Consider the following 13,766-nt stretch of genomic DNA (forward strand, 5'->3'; position numbering starts at 1 on the left):
TGAAGTGGTGCATACCGGGATACTCTTGTTTATTGTTGTCATTTGTTGTCTTGACTATTGGAGCAGACGAGATTCCAAGTGCAGAACAGCAACTAATACAAATGGATTGTTTGGAAACATGTAGTGGAAATCAGACCCTATTTGAGGACTGCACATGTGGCTGTGAAAATGGATTTCACAAAGATGAACAAGAAATTTATTGCGTAAAAAGTATTTGTGATCCCTCATGTGATGAAGATGGTGGGATATGTGTAATGGGTGAATGTGTTTGTGATGAAAACTATTCTAATTATGGTATTCCTGGATCTCCTAAATGCGTTATGACAACAACAACATAGCTTATCAACCAAACGATTTTAGCAATACCCGCGGATCCCACCGATAACACAACAACAACACCTGTGCCCACTACTAAGAACATAACAACAACAATTACATAAGCACCACATATTTCGATAACTAACAGAAAAACAGAACAACAACAACACCGATTGCTACGATTACGAAGGCAACCTCACCTTTTCTATGTGCTATAAAAATATATAGTAAATTGAATCACTTTGAGTCGCTCCATCAAACACCTTATAGTTAATTACATAATTTATCTCGAATTTAAAAAATATTTTATACATGATTATACATATTATCGATCAAACTCACAGCCCGTATTTCTATAAATTGTTACTATATTAATCATTTATTTAAAACAAAACCCGTATGCATTGTATTTATAAAAGCTGAACTTGAAACAGCGGCGCTTAGTCCCCATCAAAACTCAAAAGGGTGCATAACATACAATTGTTAAAAATGGCATATGGAATTTTTTACTGCTTCACTGTACTCCTTGCACTAATCCTGAAGGCTAACGCTCAAGTTTTGATTGGTAACGATACAACTATTCCATCGGCGATAAGTACTCCGCATCAAGAGACAACATCAATACATAACTACTCTTCTGCAACAAAGTCAACCAAAACAACGACCATCAGTCCAATATTATCAACCTTTGAGTCAAGGCCAACCTACAGACCTCATATAAAAAAATTGAGTGGATGGGCAATCACCGAGATTGTAATTTTACTGGCGTGTATTATTGCCTTCGGCATATTTCTCTTTTGCAAAAACCGAAGACGAAGGAGTTATCTAGGGACACCGTTTATGGAAATCTGACGAAATACATATTGTACTATTCAAAATTGTCATAATTTATGTCCCAATTAATAGTATTTGATGAAAGTAAATAAAGATAATTATTTAATATTGGTAATTCGTTTATTATTGGCAATTGATCATAAATTAAACTTATTTAAATCTTACAAGAAAAAAGGAAAGTTCCATATACATAAGTTTGCAGATTATTTTGCTCTCCTTTTTATTGATACTGAACCAAAACAAAATAAACAAGTAAGAAAGCTACAGTCGCGTGTTCTCGACTGTGAGATTCCCGCTACCCATTTTAAACAAAAGAAATATATTTTGCGGTATTTTTCTCAAAATATATCGAAAATACTACAAAAATACTAAAATATACCAAAATGGTATATTTGGTATATCGATATAGTACTGCATTCAAAATATACCATAGACGGCACAATATACCAGATTGTCAGCCAAAACAACTAAGACCCCTAGTAAGTAGGCGTTTTTGCCCATACAAAAGTATTTCTTCAATAACATCGACAATTTTTATCTGATCGCAATCATTTACAGAAATCATAAATACTATAGTTATTATACTATACTATATATTATTATGCACCAAAATTCGCAGCTCTAGCTTTTATATAACGTTTGTTTTCAATTTTTTTTTTGATTTGCGGGGGCGGAAGTGGGCGTGGCAAAAATATGAAACAAACTTGATTTGCGTGCAATCATAACAAATGCTCTCGAAACAAAATAATAGCTCAATCTCTTATAGTCTCTGAGATTCAGGTGTTCATACGGACAGACGGACAGGCAGACGGACAGACGGACATGGCTAGATCGTCTCGGCTATTGATGCTGATCGGAGATGCCTCCTTCTACCTGTTACATACATTTCCTGCCGGCACAAAGTTATAATACCCTTCTACCCTATGGGTAGCGGGTATAATTAAATTACTAGAGCCGTGGGGCAAGCGCGTTCGCATTTGCCACAAAAAAACTTTTGCCTACTTTTAGGAAAGAAAAAATTCCAAGCAGCCAATCCAGTTTGTTAGTGCATGATAGTTTTAATTTAGTTCAATACATTGCATTTAAAACGTCAATATGATATGTAAGTTTACTAATTATTGTCGACCGCTGCAATATACTCAAAAGCTAAATTAAAATCTTATAATATCGTTTATTTTGTTTTCTGCATATTTCATATATCCATCATATCAAATGCAGCTAACGTTGAATTACTGATTACTAAGAACATATTAACATACTACTTAGTTCATAAAACTATAATCATGTGTCTAAGTTTCATTCCAAGACTTCAGTGCCTTGAATCATTTTGCTCCCCGCATCGCCCAGGCTGCTTAGATGATGATCAATGTTCCGCAAACATAGGTAGTATGTTTTATTCAGCATTTTAAATTATCCCTGAACCAAAGCTAATGTAATTACAAGCATCGCTGATACATTTCATTGGTTTTGTTCCTCACGCCAAATTCATTCATCGAATGGGCAACTCAAGATGACAGCTTGATTTAGTGAAACTCTTATTTATTTTATATAGCTCTTATTTATTTATACATTTATAAATTGCGAAACCAGGTCATTCATTTGACTCGAGCGTATAATAACTACAAAAAAAAATATTTATTCAAAATGTAATAAGCACATGACTTAAAGTATACGTTTTACTGGAGATGCAGAATTGCGCTGCGGTTCCTAAGCCCCTATGCAGTTCTTAACTAGCATTATTATGGTGCAAGATTCATATACCAGCACAATTGAAAAGCAACATAAATAGCGAAATCATTTGGCAATTCATCTCAGTATTGTAAAAGCCTTTTTACAAGACCGTCGATTTAAAAAAAACGAAACATCAAAGAGAAATGGTACAAATCTGGACTCTTCTGTTTATTGATGTCATTTGTGGTCTTAAATATTGGAGCAGACGAGACTCCAAGTGCGGAACAGAACCCAACAAAAATTGAGTGTGACGAAACATGTGGTAGTGGAAATCAGACCCTATTTGACAACTGCACATGTGGTTGTGAAAATGGATTTCACAAAGATGAACAAGACATTTATTGCGTGAAAAGTATTTGTGAAGATGGTTTGATATGTGTAATGGGGTAATGTGTTTGTGATGAAAACTATTCTAATTATGGTATTCCTCGATCTCCTAAATGCGTTATGACAACAACAACATAGCTTATCAACCAAACGATTTTAGCAATACCCGCGGATCCAACCGACATCACAACAACCACACCAGTTCCCACTACTATGAACATAACAACAACTATATAAGCACCACATATTTCGATAACTAACAGAAAAACAGAACAACAACAATACCTATTGCAACGAATACGAGAGCAATCTCACCTTATCTATGTTCTATAAAAACAAATAGTAAATTGAATCACTTTGAGTCGCCCCATCAAACACCTTATAGTTAATTACATAATTTATCTCGAAGATAGCTTCATATACATTCAAATATTGAAAAAGTACTTAATTTATTAGCTTAGTTGGTTTAATAGAAATACAACAATTTAAAAAATATATTATATATGTTTATACATATTATCGATCAAACTCACAGCCCGTATTTCTATAAATTATTAATCATTTATTTAAAACAAAACCCGTATGCATTGTATTTATAAAAGGTGAACTTGAAACAGCGGCGCTTAGTCCCCATCAAAACTCAAAAGGGTGCATAACATACAATTGTCAAAAATGGCATATGGAATTTTTTACTGCTTCACTGTACTCCTTGTACTAATCCTGAAGGCTAACGCTCAAGTTTTGATTGGTAACGATACAACTATTCCATCGGCGATAAGTACTCCGCATCAAGAGACAACATCAATACATAACTACTCTTCTGCAACAAAGTCAACCAAAACAACGACCATCAGTCCAATATTATCAACCTTTGAGCCAAGGCTAACCTACAGACGTCGTACCATAAAATTGAGCGGATTGACAATCACCGAGATTGTAATTGTAATTATCCTGTCGATTATTATTTCCATCGTCATGTTTGTCTTTTGCAAATACCGAAGACGAAGGAGATATCTAAGTTATCATAATTTATCGAACAATTAATGGTATTATATTTGATGAAAGTAAATAAAAATAATTATTTAATATTGGTAATTTGTTTTATTGACAACTAATCATACATTAAATTTATTTAAATTTTAACCGAAAAAAGGAAAGTTTCATATACATGGTCTCCTTATTATTGATACTGAGCCAAAACAAAACATAACATTATTCTTCAAGAATGTAAATATCCGGAAATGTATGACTATATCGTATCGGCTGCTGACGCTTAATCAATGATGACAATTCAACACTCCTTTCTTAGGCTATGGTGTTTGTCGAAATACTTTAATTAAATTGCTCCAAATTTATTTAACAACGATTTTTCTCCAACTGCATGACTGAAAGAAATTTGAGTGGGAATTTTTGCAAATCAAACCTTATAGCACGATCAAAATTTTTGGTTCCAGCTCTTGCCATTTGAGTCAGCAAATAAAGATTACCACATAGGATATATATATAGTAGATGTATTATAAAATTAAACAAACGAATAAATGTTATTTTTGTTTATTGTACATGTACGTATATATAATAATATAGAGTTTGCAAAAGTTATATTATATGTATGGCCATGCTATTTTTGCGAATGTAATCCAAAACTATTTTTCAATTTAATGACAATTTTAAGAGACAATTGACAAAGTATTAAAAAATTCCTTTGTATCAATGACAAACTCACAAGTGGGCAATCTTTTGTGTTGTAATCTGGTTTGGTACCTGTAGAAACTTTGAATCTTGTGGTGGAATTATTAAGTGGGAAACATGAGAGTTTGGCGCATGTTGCTGTTGATGTTGTTGTGGATGGTGATTTGACTGCCGCTGCATCAATGGGGGCGGTAGATAGGCGGCTGCTATGGTGGAATGCTGGTAACGTATTTGCGAGGTGTGTGGTTGGTGAGGTTGCTGCTGCTGCTGCTGATGATGGTGGTGATGTTGATGTTGATGTTGATGTGGGTGTTGATGATGCAGTTGCTGGAAGTGTTGCTGCTGCTGCTGCTGCTGCTGCTGTTGCTGATGATATCGTATCTCGTCATAAAGATGCGAGTCGAGGCTGCCCTTTCGCGACTTCGGCGAGATTACCGAATAGAGTGACTCCTTCCTGGCATAGGCATATGGCGGTGTTCTAATTGATGAGTTATTACTAGGTGTATCATACAGTTCCGGTTGAGAAACTGCAAGAATTTCTTAAGAATTAGTTTGAATGATTAACTACGCGGCCAATACGATAAATAACTTGATATTCTTAACACGTTTTTATATTCATTAAGAATTCTCAGATTAGTCATCGAATCGCCCTCGCAACAGCCGGGCGACACTTACATACCCTCATTCGGTAGAGTTTGGCTAATGGAATTTGCAGCTGGAACTTTTGGCAGTGGTCCGTGAAATATTTTTCCCATAGCGCCAGACTCGCTAATCACAACTTCGGGATTGGTATTGTGGGGGTGAGTTGAAAGCGTGCCATTCGCATTATAGATGACAGCGTCCTTCTGGAGATGTTGTCGTCGATAGACATAAAGGAAGCCGAGCACAATGACAGTCATCAACACAAGAAGTATGACGATCATTGTGCTCAGCAAACTGGTATCATGATCATGGGCACTTCTGCTTGGATTACTCTCGCCTGCCGCAAATCCCGCAAGGTTCAGCTGAGGCTGATGCTCCTGCGACACACTGCCACCATTGGTAATCACGTGTATGACCTCGGGAGTTGGCACGCCAGCCGCTGCGGCTGTGTGTAAGTTCTCCAAGAGGGCATTGCTCGACTCGTGCAGAATGATCTTGGGCGTGTGTGACGCCTCCTGAACGGGCTGCTTGATCAGTATCACCTCGGGCAGCGGACTAGGCGAGGCCTGGTCAAGGCCTCCCACTTCCTGCATGCTGCCAATGCGCTTGGCAATGCTATTGATATTGTGCGTAAGGTTCGCCATGGTCGAGTTGATGGTCTCCAGCACCACATGACTGACATTCAAGGCACCCACCACATGATCCTGGCGTATACACTCGCCGGTCTGAGGATGGCACAGTCTCTCGGCACATTCGCATGCCTTGCGGCACATGACACCATGTGTGCCCGGCGGACAAGGCTGTTCACAGCTGAAAGTTCACTTTATTCAGTGAATGAATCAATTAAAAATTGAGCGCTTTACTCACAATTGCCCCGCCCAGCCGGCGATGCAATGACAGACGCCAGTTTTGTTGTCACAGACCGCATCGTTTCGACATTGGCACGGATTCTTACAGTCCAGTCCCCAGCGATCGTGATCGCAGCCTGTAAAAATCATGAACTGGCAAATCAGATGAGACAATTGGCTATAAGTGGCGGAGTACTCACGTTGAGTGCAGTGCTTGCCCGTGTAGCCTTCTTCGCAACTGCAGATGTCGGGCATAAGGCAACTGCCGCGCCCACATCCCCCCCGACAAATGGGCTTGCAACTGGCTTGGCTGTCCGAGAGATTGCCCTCATAGCCTTGACAGCAAAAGCGAACAGTGCGCGTTTTGTTCAGTTTCTAATATAAAACACAAAAGAATGTGGAAGTGAGTAAAACGCTATGAGTGACAAGTATTTAGATAAAGAGAGGGAGAGAGAGAGAGAGAGAGAGAGAAAAGGAAAGAGAGAGAAAGAAAGATAAATACATAAAATAATGAGAGCAGTAATGTCAGAAATTTTTTAGTTAGTAGCATAAAAATGAATATCAGGGCTAAATGATGTTTGAAGACACACATTAGATTGAAAAGTATTCATCGTACTACTAATAAATAAAAAAAACTTATTCAATTGTGAGTCGAACATTTATATTCAATAATATGCAGAAAAGGGCATCTCCAAAGTAGATACATTTATTCTTGATCAGTGTTAACAGCCGAGACGATGTAGACTTGTCCGTCTGTCTGTCTGTCCTTTCGTCCGAATGAACACCTAGGAAGACTATAAGAGATAGTGATATTATTTTTCGACAACACTTGTTATTTTTGCACGCAGTTCAAGTTTGTTTCAAATTTTTGCCACGCCCTCTTCCGCCCCTGCGAATACAACCATAATTTTTAAGCTCTCAGTTGAAAATTAATGAAGTTATTATATTTCATGGGCTTGAAATTCTCATTTAAGAAATAATCAACATCTCTGAATGAAAACAGCGGTCTTTCAAAAAATGATTCATATAGTTTATGGAATACATAATATCTATAGAAGACTTGTGGCCATTATATTTATATTTATTTCTTATGAATTTTTGAATTCCCCTACAGTGTTATCAATATGAATTTCCTGTTGCAACCTTCAAATTCACAAGCAAGCCGTCTCAATATCGTTAGTTCTGTACAAGCAGCTTGTGGACTCGGACGTCGGACTACAAGAGTTCTTAGAAATGAATATCAACAAAACTACGTGCAATATATTTTCGAGTGTAATTCACGGGGCTTTGATGCTGATGTTCACTTGCGTATCCTCCCAATCCTATGACGATTACCTAAATGTAAGGGGCAAAAATTTGAAACAAACTTGATCTGCATGCAAACATAACAAATGCTGTCGAAAAAAGCTCTATCTCTTATAGTCTCTGAGATCTAGGTGTTGATACGAACAGACAGACAGTCGGACATGGCTAGATCGTCTCGGCTGTTGATGCTGATCAAGAATATATATACTTTATAGGGTCGGAGATGCCTCCTTCTACCTGTTACATACATTTCCTGCCGGCACAAAGTTATAATACCCTTTTACCCTATGGGTAGCGGGTATAAACAGCGGTCTCTGAAAAAATGGTTCATATAGTTTATGGAATACATAATATCTATATTTATTTCTTATGAATTTTTGAATTCTACTACAGTGTAATCAATTCGAATTTCCTGTTCCAAACTTCAAATTCACAAACGGCTTGAGAGCATATCTCAATATCGTTAGTTCTGTACAAGCAGTTTGTGGATTCGGACGTCGTAGACGACAAGAGTTTTTAGAAATTAATATCAACAAAATTATGTGCAATATATTTTCCAGTGTAGTTAATGTGGCTTTGATGCTGATGTTCACTTTCGTATTCTCCTAGCTGGAGGCCCTCATGATGATCGAAACGACAACTCAATCAAAATCATCTTATGAAACAGAAGAAACCACACAAGTCACCGATGTAACACAACCAACAACCGTTGCACCTCCTCAAGTCACCGACCTAACACAACCAACAACCGTTGCACCTCCTCAAGAGATGCATGGATGGGAGGAAACTTGTATAATCCTTGCGGCTTCTGTACTTCTAGTTGGAGTCTTCATATACTTGATTTGTAAAGTTAAAAATAACCGCGAATATGATGTGCAATCAGCGCAACGTGTTTAATTTTTTTTTAATAATTACACATCATTCCAAAACAAATTACATTATAAAATTATGTCTCATAATAAAAAAATTTAAAATTTAAACTTTTATAAAATTCTTTTAAAAGTGAAATTTGATCAATATTTTGCAATCGGTTAAATAAATGTAAAAATCATTATATAGAAAATAAATGATTTGTTTTTAAAAAAAGAAATAATTAGGAAAGCTTCAGTCGATTGTGTTCGACTATGAAATACACGCTACCCATTTTCAATAAAACCATATTCTAAATATGTTACTAAAAAATAATAAAATACACTGAACGCGTAAATGGGTATATCGATATAGTTCATTCAAAATATACCTAAGAGTTGGCGTTATTTCCCATACAACAGTTTTTCTTAAATAACTTAAATAACAGGAATTGTAAAAATTATAGCTGTTATTGTTTGTATACAAAATCGCAACTGTACTTTCAAAATTACGCTTGGTTTTCGATTTTTATCATGGTGCGTGAACGGAAGTGATCTGCGTGCAAACATAACAAGTGTTGTGGAAAAAAGTTACATATATCTCTATGTCTTATAGTCTCTGAGATCTTGGTGTATGGGTATTTTTTTCCTGTTACGGACTTCTATTACCGAGATATAAGATTTGAACTGAAAATATACATATTTTATTTTTTTGTATTTAAACATTTGAAGTATATAAATTTCATATCTTTTTACATTTTTTTTTATTATGCAATAATTAATTTGTTTTCTTTTTTTTTTTGGTTTATCGGACTAGACAATATATATTATTACGAATACTTTCGTCATTTGAGATTTATTATTTATTTATTTAAATGCTCCTAAAGGTATGCTAATAGTTGGCTACTTAAATAGTACGCCCAAAAGTATGCCATATATTTTTTTATTATGTTTAAGTAGCATTCATATATTCATTCCGCAATAAAAGAACGTAAAACATACAATTTTTAAATTGATGCTAATTTTTCGTGTTTGCACTTTATGCAGTTTTTAATGCGATGCTTAATACTTGAAAAAGATTTGTAAGAACAACTTCGAAAACAGTTTAGTAGAATTTTGAGAACTAGACTTGAAAAGTGGATGGCAGTCTATGCTTATGAGTTTTTAAACCATTATGAAATGTTTTAGTAAGCATCCTACCTATGTGTGAAACATAAATGAAAGACGGTTGGAAGACAATAAGTCATTATTTTACACATTCATTTCATTTGTCATTTCCTCAAATGAACTGAGTAAGGAGCTTTTCTGGTTCCGATGTTCACAATTCAAAATCAGCATTACGATAATCGTAAGGAGTGTCACTTTACAATGACAATTTTCATATAATTCAATTTTCTTCATATGTTATCATCTTAATCATCAATTTTGACACCAGAGCTGATGCGGAAAATCTAATAAGCAACTGAGAGCACTCCGTTGATGCTACATACGAATATTCCCTTCCAAGCAATTCAATGTCAATTTACTGGCCCTCATTGAACTTTGTAACGCTGCTCAATTCTTGAGATTTACAAAAGTCAAAGCGCTGATTATAATAAAGCTGAGACCCACAGGGCGAGACCACAACCACAGTCATGCACTCACACAAAGACTCAGACATTCATAAATAGTCCACCCCTTGAGTTGCCAATTTAATTGAATAACTGAATGCGAACAGCTTCTCACAATCATTTGCAGTGTCCATGCCAAAGCATTCCCGGCTTTCATTCACTACTCGTATAATCCCGCCCAACTTACGCATTGTTCTGTCAGATACTGATGAATTTGTATCCGTGGCCGTTGTTGTTGTGTCTCAGTCTGTGTTTGTCACAGCATAAATTAATAAGGCGGAAATTTTAATATAAACACAGATATTCGATTCGAATTTTTCATTTATTTTTTTCTTTGTACTGTTTTTCCTGTTTTATCGCTGTTTTGCATTCGGTGGAAGCATAATTAAGTGCAGCCTTTTGTCAAATGTTCACCATAAATATGACAAATACCTCATACTCAGTACTCGACTGGTAATTGAATACATGTTGAGCAATGGTTTACATCTACATAAGCGACTCAAATTACGACCACAACTCATATAGCTTCCAGCTCTCTTCTTCCTCGCCATCTCTCCTTCTCTCACTCTTTCTATCTGTCAGTCAATCAATCATCTGATTTAGAAATTTAACTATTAGGCGCCGGGGTATGTTTTTTTTATGTAATTCACTTGATTTGAAAATCTTTTTTGGAAAATCTTTCGGCACTTAGGCGACGCGTCGTTGCAAATTTGAAGACAGAAACTTGTTTTATTTTCCAACTCGTAAATGGCTTTTCGACACTGTATCATTTTTTTGTTGTTGTAATTTTCATGTTAATTAATTAAACGTAATTGGCAATTAGCAAAGGCATTTACTGTGCAAATATTTCGTTGCAAAAATCTAACACCAAAACATGAATTTCTCACCACATATTTGGGACGCACCTAGAAAAACTGGGATAGTGTAATTTAGTTGGCAAAACAATTAGATTGTGATTAATTTCCTTTGCAGTGTCTGCTGCTCTGCTTTGAAATCTAAATCAATTTAATTGCGTTGGCATTTCTTAGTTATATTTTTCAAGATTCCGTGACCGCTCCAGGAAAAAACCCAATGATGAAATCTTAAATACTTAAATTATGAAATTAATGTTTATCAAGCTAAGCAGCCACAAATATACAACCACACACGCACATGCACATGTCCACCATTTGCACAAATAATTAGAGCCGAAACTGTAAACTAAGCTAAAACTGGCTGCATCTTATGGCCACTTTGTGCCGCACGCTGCGGTGATGCAATCGAAAGTGTGTCAACAGCTTCGAATGCGACGACGACTGCAAATTCGACTTCGACTTCGACTTCAACTTGGACTGCAACAACGACAGCAACTTCAACACTAACTGCCCCAAAACTCCTTGCTAGTGGAGCACTTAATTGTGCTGTTGGCCTGCCTGCGCATAGATGCTGGATTTTCCGCTTTTCATTTGCACTTTCCGTCACTGACACCATGACATAATTATTATTTTTTTTAGTTTATCCAAATAAAAATATAAAAACCAGCCATACCTGATTAGGCGCCACACAGTCAACCGGATTCTGACCATATTTGCTATTCACTTGTTTTTCTCGATTTTTCTCGCTTTTTTATTCACTACAAAAGTGTTTACTCTCATCTGCGTTCACAGTATTTTCATACTATAAAAAATAGAGCAAGCATTTACTATAGCTTAATAATGGGGTTAGTGGGTGCCTAATATAGGGGTATAAAAATACGATTTATTTACCAGGAAAAGCCTCCATTCAGTATTATAAATCACACATTTGGCAGCGAATTCGTATCTAGTATTCACTTTGAAAATGCAATATGCATATCGCGTATACGACGAGGGCGCCCAAAAGTTCATACAACTTTTGGCAGCCAAGGACGTTACCTGCCGTTTTATTTTCGTGGGTCAAAACCGGTCGCAATTATTGAAGTTTCAATGGTTTTTCACACACACACAAACACACAGCTGCGACTTCCGTTCTTAGTGTTATTGAGTTTCCTCTCAGCGCGCTTGCGCAACTTTTTCATCATAAGTTTTGTTTCTTTTGGTTTGACAGAACCCATAAAATATACTTAAAATATGAGAAAAATAATCAAAGGCAGCCATCGAATGTTGCCAATTTAATGGAATAGCTAGACGATCGGCTTCCTGGTTGAGCAAATGAAATCAGGTTTGTGGGGCAAGTGGCCAAGACTTGGTAAATGGCCACTGCGAAGGTGTTGCCAGTAGTGAGGAGGATGACGTAATAGCTACCCGCTAAGGTAGAGCCGGCAGTTAAGCAGTTAAGTAGTGAAACACCTGCTGCCAGCTTAGGCAGATTAACTATATAGTAATAGTAATAATACTCACCTGCTCTCTCATCACCTCGCGCATTTCCGTCTTGAACGAGGAGCATCGCGGCGGTATATCCAAGCACCAGCTGGATGTACGAACTCGCACCGGCTGTACCTCCGGCACCTGGATCACCTCCTCATAGGGCTCTTCGCGTGTGCAGATATTGCCCGCAGCCTGTATTGATGGCAAGGCCATAGCTGTAGGGCCCATCTCCTTGAGATATGTGTTCACTCGCAAGCTGCTGTTCTGAGAGCAAATGCAGTTCAGTTGCCAGAGAAACAACAACAGCCATATATGCAACTGTTTCATATTTACAATAGTTTTATAATTTCAATGCTGGAGTCACTTAATCACTGGCTAGCAAGTTGCATTCATTTCACAAACATTTATTTTCAACTTAATTTATTTGTATTTGTATATGTAACTTCACTTTCTTGAACTTTCGCTGACTTTCTAAACAGTTCTGATTCTTTCCGCTCGACTTGCGTTGCGTGTGCGTTGATTGCGCGACTCTCATAAAGACTGTTTGATCCCGCAGCTCAGTCGCATGTTCCTTCTCCAAAAACTCAGTCAGTAAACAGTAAACAAACACACACACACGCACACACTCAGAAATTATAAAAAAAAATAAGTTGTCATTGCAAATTGTCGACGGCGACGACACTTTTTGTCGAGCTAATGAAGGCCGTCGTGCGCTTGGCGGGTCTGAGGCGGCGACAGGGCGGAAGTACGCAATGCACAGTTAAATTCTACAATGAAAGTGAAATGCGAGACACACACGCACAAACTCTACACTACAGCTGCACTCAACTCTCCACAACGATCGAGTTACGCTTCCCCCCGCCCCATCACCTTGCCAGACAGACGATGATTGCATCTAATTGAAATGTTGATAATGTCCTTAACATGCTGATGCAGTTGTCGTTGCTGCGAGGTAAACGCGCTTTTGTTTTTATACCCGGTAGTCAACGATTAGCAAGGTGTAATGAGTTTGTGCCCATCTTTTTTTACTTTGACATTAACATTAACAATAAAATTAAAATTACATTTTTTATGTAAAATTAGAGTATGACTTTATTGTCATATGAATAACTTACATAGTTCGGGTATATTAAAGTCGGACACACTACTGTTGAGCTTTCTTACTTATTTTTATATTTGATCTTATTACTGCGCTTTTCTGTTGCTGGCATAAATGTCATATTGAAGGAAGAAACGTGGGAGAAAGTTAAGCCTAAGTTAATCTAACTAGTTTGACATATGCGAATTAA

The 13,766-nt window shown here is 36.8% G+C and overlaps 2 protein-coding genes and 1 long non-coding RNA gene across 4 annotated transcripts; 1 reads left to right on the forward strand and 2 right to left on the reverse strand.

Moving 5' to 3' along the window:
* Nucleotides 1–4,813: 4,813 nt before the first annotated feature.
* On the reverse strand, nucleotides 4,814–13,011 carry LOC132798847 (uncharacterized). 2 transcript variants are annotated; one of them, XM_060810836.1, is made up of 5 exons: nucleotides 12,511–13,011; nucleotides 6,591–6,765; nucleotides 6,410–6,527; nucleotides 5,580–6,352; nucleotides 4,814–5,427 (listed from the first exon to the last, which is right to left on the reverse strand). In XM_060810836.1, the coding sequence occupies exons 1-5, from the start codon at nucleotides 12,802–12,804 to the stop codon at nucleotides 4,931–4,933; spliced, it is 1,857 nt and encodes a 618-aa protein (XP_060666819.1). In that variant the 5' UTR covers nucleotides 12,805–13,011; the 3' UTR covers nucleotides 4,814–4,930. The 2 variants fall into 2 exon arrangements, with proteins under 2 accessions (XP_060666819.1, XP_060666820.1); XM_060810837.1 differs by having other exon boundaries at nucleotides 5,312–5,427; nucleotides 5,576–6,352.
* LOC132797833 (uncharacterized) lies at nucleotides 7,586–8,658 on the forward strand. The gene is made up of 2 exons (XM_060809607.1): nucleotides 7,586–7,731; nucleotides 8,305–8,658. The coding sequence occupies exons 1-2, from the start codon at nucleotides 7,624–7,626 to the stop codon at nucleotides 8,590–8,592; spliced, it is 396 nt and encodes a 131-aa protein (XP_060665590.1). The 5' UTR covers nucleotides 7,586–7,623; the 3' UTR covers nucleotides 8,593–8,658.
* Nucleotides 10,028–11,775, reverse strand: LOC132798191 (uncharacterized). The gene is made up of 3 exons (XR_009633912.1): nucleotides 11,681–11,775; nucleotides 11,306–11,613; nucleotides 10,028–11,242 (listed from the first exon to the last, which is right to left on the reverse strand). It is a non-coding gene; the product is annotated as an uncharacterized LOC132798191 (long non-coding RNA).
* Nucleotides 13,012–13,766: the final 755 nt, after the last annotated feature.

Source organism: Drosophila nasuta, chromosome 2L, assembly GCF_023558535.2.
Source record: "Drosophila nasuta strain 15112-1781.00 chromosome 2L, ASM2355853v1, whole genome shotgun sequence".
NCBI classification, from domain to species: domain Eukaryota; kingdom Metazoa; phylum Arthropoda; class Insecta; order Diptera; family Drosophilidae; genus Drosophila; species Drosophila nasuta.